The sequence below is a fragment of the Amyelois transitella genome, chromosome 6, assembly GCF_032362555.1.
Source record: "Amyelois transitella isolate CPQ chromosome 6, ilAmyTran1.1, whole genome shotgun sequence".
Taxonomy (NCBI): Eukaryota; Metazoa; Arthropoda; class Insecta; order Lepidoptera; family Pyralidae; genus Amyelois; species Amyelois transitella.
In genome coordinates, this window is record NC_083509.1 from 3,070,184 (window position 1) to 3,081,290 (window position 11,107).

General features: G+C 35.3%; 1 protein-coding gene across 1 annotated transcript; it reads right to left on the bottom strand.

Annotated features, from left to right (window-relative positions):
* Positions 1-3,463: 3,463 nt before the first annotated feature.
* Positions 3,464-8,519, bottom strand: LOC132901873 (uncharacterized). The gene has a single exon (XM_060944882.1). It carries the CDS (start codon positions 8,517-8,519, stop codon positions 3,801-3,803), a length of 4,719 nt encoding a protein of 1,572 aa, XP_060800865.1. The 3' UTR covers positions 3,464-3,800.
* Positions 8,520-11,107: the final 2,588 nt, after the last annotated feature.

Sequence of the window (11,107 nt, forward strand, 5' to 3'; positions counted from 1 at the left end):
TTTTTGTACTTGTGAGTTATGGACTGTATCTTTTAAGAAGGATTTTATAATTTATACAGAAGACATTACTTTTGAGAAAATATTAACTTAGTAATCTTCACCCTTCTGATGTTAATCCTGGTTCCATCTTAGTTTTTCCAAAAATCCGGATGCTTTAATCCTAGATTTGACTGATGAATAGGTCAAGTTTTTTTTATAAAAGGACACATCTGCAAACTTGTAGCAAACCTATATTGAATCATGGATCATTCAGTGATCTGAATGAGCAGGTTTCGCGATGATTTCCCTCATCGTAAGAGCCGTCTTTATCCCTTATAGGGAAGACAGAGCCAATAGTCACAACACTGTTGTGGACACGGGTGGATGACTTATAAGAACAGAATAAATTCAAAGATACAATATAAAAAAGTTATTTAATAAAATTAAATTAAATTTCAAAGTGAGTAGATTATAAAAAAAAATTAACATCGATATTCCGTTTAAAACAAAGAAAAAAAATTGTTAAATCAAAAAACTAACCAGTGACATTTAAGAAGTCTATTCAGAAAACGATATAAGAAAAAAATATTTGCAAGTAACGTTTTAATTTACTCCTTACTATTTGTTCAACAATGCGACAACAATTTTAATCATCACATATCCCTGTCCCACATTACGAGTCTTAAAATCTAGGTCAGTGGCATATGCCTCATTACTCAGAGTAATCAAATCTTCGCATCCTGAATCAGTTATATCTTCAATTCTGATAATTGGATCCAATGACCTTTGTCAATCAGTTTGCTTGACGATTGGAGCGAACCTTGCAGCCTCAAACTTACCTTCATCAATGTTAAGCCGATATAAATTAACGATATGTATGTGTATCCATACATATAATAAAACTGTAACTGAACATTGTCTGTACATTGAAGATATTTAAGAAAAAATAAAAAATCCATACATATAATAAAACTGTAACTGAACATTGTCTGTACATTGAAGATATTTAAGAAAAAATATTATAAGGGGTCTTTTTAGGGTCGATAGAAGCCAAAACAATTTTTTTTAGAATTTTTGTCTGTCTGTCTGTCTGTCCGTCTGTCTGTCTGTATGTTTGTACGCGCATCACGCAAAATCTACCGAACGGATCTGAACGAAATTCGGCACAGATATAGTTAGTAACCTGGATTAGAATATAGGCCACTTTTTATCCTGAAATTCTATCCCAAAGGGATGAAATAGGGGGTGCAAGTTTGTATGGAATTTCGTCATTTTTGAATCGATATAAAAAGCTATAAATAATTAATTATCATATTTATTATGATTAAAAAAATAGCATTTTATTGATTAAATTCATTATGCTTTGTTTATTTATTTAGTTCCCGTGGTTTAGATATTTATTTTTTGCCCACCCGATACGAGATGGCGCCTCATCAGAATTTAAGAAATAACACAATTGTAGCCGCTGGCAAAATTTTTAATTAATTATATAATTAAAACTTCTTTTATTCATTGATTTAGTTTCGCCAGCACTTACCGTTTCACCACATCTTTGAGAAGAATTTTTTTTTATGTAGGTAGTTTGACGCGCCCCGCATCGGCGACGGTTGCCATGCTCCTCAAGATTAGCAGGAATAACACACATGTAGTAACGCCAGTACTTACCATTTCACCATTGATTTAGTTCCCGTGGTTTAGATATTTATTTTTTGACCATCCGATACGAGATGGCGCCACGAGAATTTAAGAAATAACGCGATTGTAGCCGCTGGCAAAATTAGATAGTACCGATGCTTGCAGCATCGGTACTTATTCGGTAGAGTTCCTTAATTCACTTTCGGCATCTGGACTGCCCGCGCATACAATTGCACTAAAAGTAGACATTCCATTTTGTAATGAGACTGCCTTAAAGTGGTGTCGCTTCATAACATTATAATAGAAGCTAAAATTCTTACTGGTTGTGCAGCTGGTGAAATTGTTTTTATACCGCGCATTCCCCTCATTCTCAACAACTTTCCATTTCAATTAAAGCGTGTACAGTTTCCAATGGCTATATGTTTCGCGATGACAATTAACAAATCACAAGGTCAAACACTTGGAGCAGCCGGAGTCGACCTCAGGATGATTTGCTTCTCACACGGACAGCTCTACGTCGCTTGCTCGCGGGTCACCAGCTGTGACAGTTAATTTGTGATGTCTCCAATGGGCAAGACAGCAAATGTTGTAAACAAAGAGATAGGTACTTTAACTTTCCATTATTATAATTTCCTTTTTTTGTCTTTAGAATTTATTCGTTTTTTAACAGCTGCGCTTCCGAGCTTTGCTTTGTAAGAAAAATAACTATGTTCTATTCCAGGCATTATTCTTCCCGTGTACGTAAGTTTCATCAAAATCCATCCAATAGAATTTGCGTGATTGAATAGCATCCTCAAACAAGCACTCACGTAGGTACATCAATTTTTTTGCATAATCTATACTAATAATATTATAAAGATGAAGAGTTTGTTTGTTTGAACGCGCTAATCTTAGGAACTACTGATTCGAAATGAAAAATTATTTTTGCGTTGAATAGACCATTTATCGAGGAAGGCTTTAGGCTATATAACATCACGCTGCAACTTTAACGAGAAAACAAAAAATGGACTATGTGAAAAAAAACGGGGAAAATTATTCATCCTTGAGGGCTTCAATGATGCTCAAAATAACAATTCCACGCGGACGAAGTCGCGGGCACAGCTAGTTTTGAATAATAATGTTATAATTTTTTGACATACCTAATCACAAATTTTTTGATGATTTTTCAAAGCTTATCTTATGTGATATTCTAATCCTTTGCATAAAATGACCAAATTAAATTTAAAAATAAAATACATATGACATAAAAACAAATTTTTGTTACCTTATCATTTTATCTATATAGGTACCTAAATATTTTTTTAAATAAAGAAATCTTATTAAAATCCCAACATTCTAATGCACCCGAAATCACAAATCATTTGAGTGAAACAAGTATATTATAAGGGTTCATACGAGTACATACATTACATGCCTTTTCCCGGAAAGGTAGGCTGAGACTACATCTTTCCACTCGCCACGATCTCTGCATACTTTTTTCGCTTCATTCAAATTCATAACTCTCACAACAAGAACAAATTCACAGATAAGCCTTCTTAGTAACTTCGAGTTTTTAAACTACTTATATTTTATAATAAAAAGGACGTCTTGACAAAAGGTCTGGTCAAAAGTATCCGAAACCACCGAACTTGAATGAAGAGAATAATGAATTGGGATCAAGCGAAAGAAGTACGCAGAGATCGTGGCAAGTGGAAAGAGGATTCCCTCTGGGAAAAATATTTCAGTCTTTTCAAGACTGTTTGCTCTGTCTACAACGCAGGATATAGACGTGATTACATGCTTATATGTGTGTATAACTCACCTCTGGATCGTGGTGATAGTCGTATGAGTACCTACATCAGAGATAATAAAACCAGGATGGAAAGATGATGAGGTTTCTTGGGTAATTGCTAGGAATATTGAGTCAAACAAATTGTGGAAAGGTGCAAAAATGTATTGTGACTGATTCAATCTTTACGAAAAACTACATGACAACATCATTACGTTTGACGTTCTGTTTTATAAAAAAAAGGTAAGTTTAATAGACAACATGCCGCCCACCAAAAGGACTTCAGGTCCTTTTATAATTCAATAGCAAGTATTACTTATACAAACGCAAAATAAAATAGTTGTTGTTAAGATGCAAACATAAAAAAATTAAAATCAAAATAACTTTGTGGGCTAGCAAGACTAAAACTGTAAACAAATTAAGAAGAATCAATAGGTAAAGCACACAGTTTAGTAACAGTTATTTTAGTAATAGTGTTACCACTCTTTATAGAATAAACTCTTGTATAACCGTCATCTCCCGGATGCTTGTCAACAATTCTTCCTAATGACCACTTCCCAGGCGGTAAATTATCAGTTTTTATGAGAACAATGTCTCCTACTTTAAATTCTTCTTCTATTTTATGCCACTTCGGGCGTTGTTGTAATCGATTCAAATATTCATCTTGCCAGCGGCGCCAGAAATCATTCATGAGCTTTTGAGTATGCTGCCAACGTGACAAGGTATGTATTTTGACATTTTTTAAGTCAGGCGAAGGTACAACGATGGGTGATTCTCCAATCAAGAAATGTCCTGGTGTAAGTATATCTAAATTATCTGGATCAGCGCTATCTACAGGACATAGTGGACGTGAGTTCAAACAGGCCTCCACCTGGCACAAGATTGTCGTCATCTCCTCATAGGTAAGGTTGGTAATTAGTATTCTTTGCAGGTGATACTTTATGGACTTTACACCGGACTCCCACAGGCCGCCGAATGTTGGGCTATATGCAGGAATGAAATGCCATTGGGTGCCTTCGGTAAGTAAAATACTTGCGATTTCTCGAGTGGACTGTATAAGTGTCTTGTTCCAGGCATCTATAAGCTCCTTACTAGCACCAACAAAATTGCGACCTTGATCACTCCAGATGTGACTACACTTTCCTCTTCGAGCAACAAAACGTCGAAAAGCCCCCAAAAATGCTTCCGTAGAAAGGTCACTAACTAACTCTATGTGAATCGCTTTAGTAGACATGCATACAAATATCGCAACATAAGCTTTCGTAGTTCTGTTTCCTCTACCTTTCGACATCAAAATCGTAAATGGACCTGCAAAGTCTACCCCGCTGTGCAAGAAAGGTCTAGTCGGAGTTACTCTTTGTTCAGGTAAGTCTCCCATTATCTGTGCTTTTGTTTTGGCTCTTAGTTTCATACACAGTAGACATTTATGTATATGTTTTCTGACTACAGACTTCACTCTTATAATCCAATATTTACTTCTTATATAAGCAAGCATCAACTCTACACCACCATGCAAGGTTTTCTTATGTGCATCAGCAACAATAAACTTTGTTAATATATTTTTGTTTCCGAGAATAATTGGATGCTTCTTATCATTAGGCAAGTTCGTATGTCTGAGACGACCGCCCACCCTAAGTATATTATTATCATCTAAATACGGATTGAGTGTTCTAATAGAACTTCCTTTCTTAACTTGCTTATTTAGCTTTAATCTACTTATTTCATCTGTGTATTCTTCTTTTTGTATAAGTTTTATACAAATGTTCAATGATTGTTCTAGTTCTAGGGTAGTAATTTCATTCTGTTGTAAATCTCTAAAATTTTTCTTATAATTGAGAAACCTTTTACAGTACGTTATCCCCTTTATTAATTCAGTTAAGTCATCAAATTGTTCAAATTGTAAAATTATGCTATCTTTCTTTTCTTGCAAATCTTCTGTATTAAGGTAAGTATTAACTTGCTTTGTTTTCATATCAATATCTGTTGTAATTATGTTCTTTTCTCTTATATTTATTTCTGTTTCAGATAACCATTTGGGTCCTGACCACCACAATTCACAATCCTTTAGTTCCAAGAGCAAGACTCCTCGAGATACTAAGTCGGCAGGATTTTCATGTGATTGTACGTGATTCCAGTGTTCATTGTTCAAATTGTCCAAGATTTCAACAACTCTATTTGCTACGAAAGGTTTCCAACGATTAGGTTCTCCACATAACCATGCTAAAACAATTTGAGCATCGGTCCAAGCGTACATCTGCGATTTAGGTATTCTCATAGCTTGTCCGATTTGTTTCATGAGTCTGGACAAAAGAAGAGCACCACAAAGCTCTAACCTTGGCAATGAAATTGTTTTCAATGGTGCTACTTTGGTTCTAGCGGCTATAAGTTTTGTTTTTACTTTACCATCGTTACATACAATTCTCAAATAAACAGCAGCCCCATAAGCACGCATTGAAGCATCACTAAAAGCATGAATCTGTATTGTATCTTTGTCAGCACTAGTTGTGCCAAACCATCTCTCGATTTTTATTTGGTTTATGTTATTAAAATCTGATCTAATTTCTCTCCATTCTTCTGCTAAAGGCTTACTTATTTCATCATCCCAATTTACCTTTTCTAACCATAGCTTTTGTACTAATATTTTTGCGTTTACAATACTAGGGGCAACCCAACCAAGAGGGTCAAAGAGCTTTTGCAAATCTGATAAAATTCCACGTTTAGTTATAGATTTGGTATTTTCTGGTAAAGTAAACTTGTATTCAAAAGTATCAGTTCTTAGATTCCATATGATGCCCAGTGTTTTTATAGTACCATTTAGATTTAAGTCTACCTGTGCACTTGCTGATCTCTTGTTTTCATCAATAGACTTCATAAACTGTACATCATTGGATGACCATTTGGTTAAAACAAATCCACCTCTTTGTAATATGTTTGTGACATCTCTGGCTAATGTTATTGCCTCTTCAACCGTATCTGCTCCTGAAAGCATGTCATCCATGTAGAAATCTTCGTGTATGGTTCTAATTGCAAGTGCTTTATCATTCCCTTCATCATTTGCCACTCTCTGAAGTGTCTTCACCGCCAAATATGGTGCTGATGCTGTTCCAAAACTGACTCTGAGTAGCCGATACTCTTCAAATTCATCAGTATCATTTGTTCTCCAAAGGACTCGTTGGTAATCAGAGTCACCCTTGGTCACAAACACTTGAAAATACATTTTTTGTATATCTGCAACAAAGCACACAGGTTTCATTCGCCATCGCATCAAAAGATTTCTTAGGTCTTCTTGCAATTGAGGTCCTACATGGAGTTCATCATTTAAGGAAATGTTATTCACTCCTTTACAAGATGCATCAAACACTATTCGTGTGCGAAAAGATTCTTTATCCTGACGAATAACAGCGTGATGTGGTAAGTAGACACTCTTTTTTGTTTCTCTTTCCTTCTCAGGTATCATCTCCATGTATTCCTTATCTATGTATTCATTAATAACCTTTGTGTATTCTCTTTTCAAGTCTGGGGATCTCTTAAATTTTCTTTCTAAGTATTTTAATCTCTGGACAGCAATATCCCTGGTTTTCCCTTCTGGAGATTTAGGATTGTCTGTTTTAAATGGTAGCTTTACAATATATCTACCCTCTTCGTTTCTGGTAGTTGTTTTCTCATAAATCTCTTCACAAAGTTGTTCTTCTTTTGTTAATTTTCTTTCTTTTTCAGTGTCTATTTCCCATAAAACTTTCAGCATATCTTCAACATCAACCTGTTGATGCGTTACTAAGAACGTTGTTCTTTGAGATTTCTTATCGTTATCTCCCAGTAAAATCCATCCAAGACTGGTTTTCTGTGCAATAGGTGTGCCGATTGGTCCTTTAATTAGACCTTCTTCAATAATATGCACGTATTCTTTGACGCCAAGGAGTAGATCTACAGAACCAGGTGTATAATAATCAGGATCAGCAAGATTAAGACCCGCGATATGAGGCCAGTTTCTTGGTTGTATTGTTTCAGAAGGTATACTTGTGGTAAGTGGTTTCGACATCACGTAGGCTTGAATTGGCATTCTAAAGTTTTGATCCCACCGTGAACTTATATTGAGCTGTACCACATGCTTGAACATAACTCTTGTACCTCCTACTCCCGTAGCACTTCCCTTAACTGATTGTCTTTCGAGCTTTAATAATTGAGCCGCTTTCTCGCTTATAAATGCTGCTTCGGAACCTGGGTCTACTAGCGCGCGCAGAGGCACTGTGTATCCATGCTCGCTTCTTGCTTGTACAACCGCCGTCGCTAGTAACGCTATATGCTGCTTAGCACTGAGATGTGACGCTATCATTGTGTTGACTTCTACTTGTTCTTCTTCTACTACATGTGTTGAAACCGACGGTTGTTGAGAGGTGCTTGGGGTGGCCGACGATTCTTCCGACTTGTTGATATGTAGCAGAGAATGATGACGTCTTCGACATATTCTACAGGACACAGGTAACCTACATTTTAATGCTGAATGCCCTGGTACTAAGCAGTTGAAACATAAATCATTTGTCTTCACAAACTCTCTTCGTTCTGTTGGTTCCATTTTTATGAAATCCTTGCAATGACACAAGGTGTGTGTGTCTTTGCACCTAACACACGTTCTTTTTGTTGCAGGTTCGACAGTGGCAGTATGGAAAGATCTTTCTTTAATAGATTTAACTTCTCGTGTACTATTATTGTTTGTAATAAGCTCCAACGTACGAAACCTTGATTCCAAAAACTTTTTGAATTCTAACCATGTAGGTAAATCTTCAGCTTCGTCTTTGTATGCGTGTTCTTCCCAACTTTTGTGCGTTTCTGAGTCCAATTTCTGTACCAGAAGGTAAATAATTATTGGATCCCATGAGCTAGTATTGACATCCAAATTCTTTAAATTGTTCAGACATTCGCTTGTGGTGTCAACTAATTGTTTTAACTGAACAGCTGATGGAGCATTAATTTTCTTAACATTAAATAATCTTTTCATAGTACAGTTCAAAATTAATCGTTTATTTCCATACCTTGTTTTCAATATATTCCACGCATGTAAATAATTGCACGATGTTATTTGAATATGTTTCAAAATTGACTCGGCTTCTCCCTTGATACTAGTTTTCAAATAGTGCATTTTCTGAACATCACTTAACGAGTTGTTATTATGCACTAAGGAAAGAAATAAATCCTCCAATAATCCTCTATTATTAATATACGCGCTTCTACGTAACCTTTAGTTAGACGGGCCTTGGGACATTTCTTCAAATTTATTTGCGTTTTTTTTAATAGATTAGCCGTATCTTCCAACACAGAGAGAAGTTGTAATTGTTCTTTAGTAGGAGCCATTTTGATTTTTCATTCGATATTTCAACAATATTTTCAATTGTAAAAATCTTCTATTGCTTGTTCAATTTCGTGCAAAATTGTAAAGAATGTTTATTGTTCTCGGCACCCGACCGAGTGTCCATAGTAAACTGCAGTATCCGGTTCGATTTTGGACCACATGGAAAGATGATGAGGTTTCTTGGGTAATTGCTAGGAATATTGAGTCAAACAAATTGTGGAAAGGTGCAAAAATGTATTGTGACTGATTCAATCTTTACGAAAAACTACATGACAACATCATTACGTTTGACGTTCTGTTTTATAAAAAAAAGGTAAGTTTAATAGACAACACAGGATAACAATTTTCATACTTAGAAGGATTACGCTAAAACAAAATGAGAGTTAAAATTGATCTATCCCCAAACAATCAATATTATGGTAGCCAAATCTACTTAATTGATTTGTTTTGATTACACTCTAAGCTCAAGTGGGGTTTTATCGACCTTTTGGCAGATTATTGAAATCTTGTCGGGGATTGGAGAGCCCTACACGCTAGACTCCGAATTTAATCAGAAAACTTTGTAAGTACCGTATTAATTGTGCCGTGTGGTTCCTGACACTTTAGAATAGGATTACTACCTCTCTTTCTCATGGATATCGTAAAAGGCTACTTAAGGAAAGGCTAATAAAAAGAAACAAAAACCTAGTTATATGATACACAAAAGTTATTTTCTAGTATACAGGCCTTAAACGTTTATTACACATACACACAACAAAGCTAGGAACCCGTTAAAAATAGCAAACATATTTTGGAAGCTTTATAAAACCCTACTGTTCGCAACTATTTTTCCAAAGGTCAAAGGATACGGAGCCCGGGTGATTTCAATATTTCCCCACGATCCCTGTAAACTTGGGCAAACCGCTTGACTAGTTAGACCTTTTACCAATTCATAACTTAAGTTAGACTGCGGTCTCGCGAATTTTATCCCGGTCTCCTTCCTGTGGTTGGGAACGTAGATGTCAGATAATGTATAGAGGGGTATGGTGTTTGAGGTCATCCTTAATTAATATTTTAAAGCAGGCAGCATACGAGGTGTTACGTTGTAACGCTTTTAAAAGTGGCTTTAAGATAAATAATACGATGGCGTAAACGAGTGGTAAGGAAGGATTTTAAGAGCAAGAATAACAAACAGCTTTGCAAAATAAATACCTAATGCTTAATCAACAAAATTTCTTACTACTACTTAATACAGATTCAATATGTTAGTTAAGTTATATAGTTTACTTTCAATTGCTGTACCTAGTACAAGAATCTCCTTTTTTAGCACGCCACGTCCATTCGTTCTTAAGTCTATGATTAAAAGGCAAAGTAATACGTAAAGTACTGTAACGGTTAACCACAACAGCGTTTGAAAAGTTCTAAAAGCATCCGAATGTTCGTGTAATTCGTGATTTCATCCGACAAACAGTTATTTCGCCTGCGACCAGTTCGCCTCCCGTTTTGGTTATATTTTGTGGAGTTTGCGGAATTAATGTTCAAATTGCGTTGACTTGTATGTTTGATTGGGCATTTTGTCACAAATTTCATGATGGTAATTTATTTTTTTGAAACATGTTTTATTAAACTAGGCGCAGACCAATATTCATTCGTTTTTTTTTTTATGTTTTGATTGATTTACTAATTTTGTGTTTAGTTATTACTCTGTATTAGCGGAATTATATGTGAAATTTTAGACCGATAATAAACCGGTCCTCGAAGCATTACTGTGAAACTGGCAATATGTAAAGATGAAAGAGACAACCAAATATTATACGGAAGTTTAAATATTTCTATTTCTTTGTTCTAGCTATTTATGTAAAAACAAAAATAAAAATTTTGAATTTAGAATAAAGTTTATAAATCTATTGTTGATAACTGGCTGGATTAACACCACATTTTAAAACAAATGCCAATGTTCACATCGATTCTACCACATAATTGAGTTCGTTACGTACTAGGTATTGTGTGCCAAAATGTCCGATCAACAAGCGATGCATAATATTGCTATTGAAATTGTGATAACAGCCGTGATGTACGCAGCGAATGCTCTGACCTAATAAAATAAATTAATGCGAATATTTTAACAAACAACTGCACAGATATAGTCAAAGTTTGATTATAATTAAGTGTGATTAATCAGAAAAATGTAATAAGTTTTTGTACCTTTTGTGCCGTGTGGTTCCCGGCACCAATACAAAAAAGAATAGGACCACTCCATCCCTTTCCAATGGATGCCGTAATAGGCGACTAAGGGATAGGCTTACAAACTTAGGATTCTGTTTTTGGCGTTCGTTTAGCAATCTGTCACTATTTGAATCTCAATTCTATCATTAAGCCAAATAGCTGAACGTGGCCAT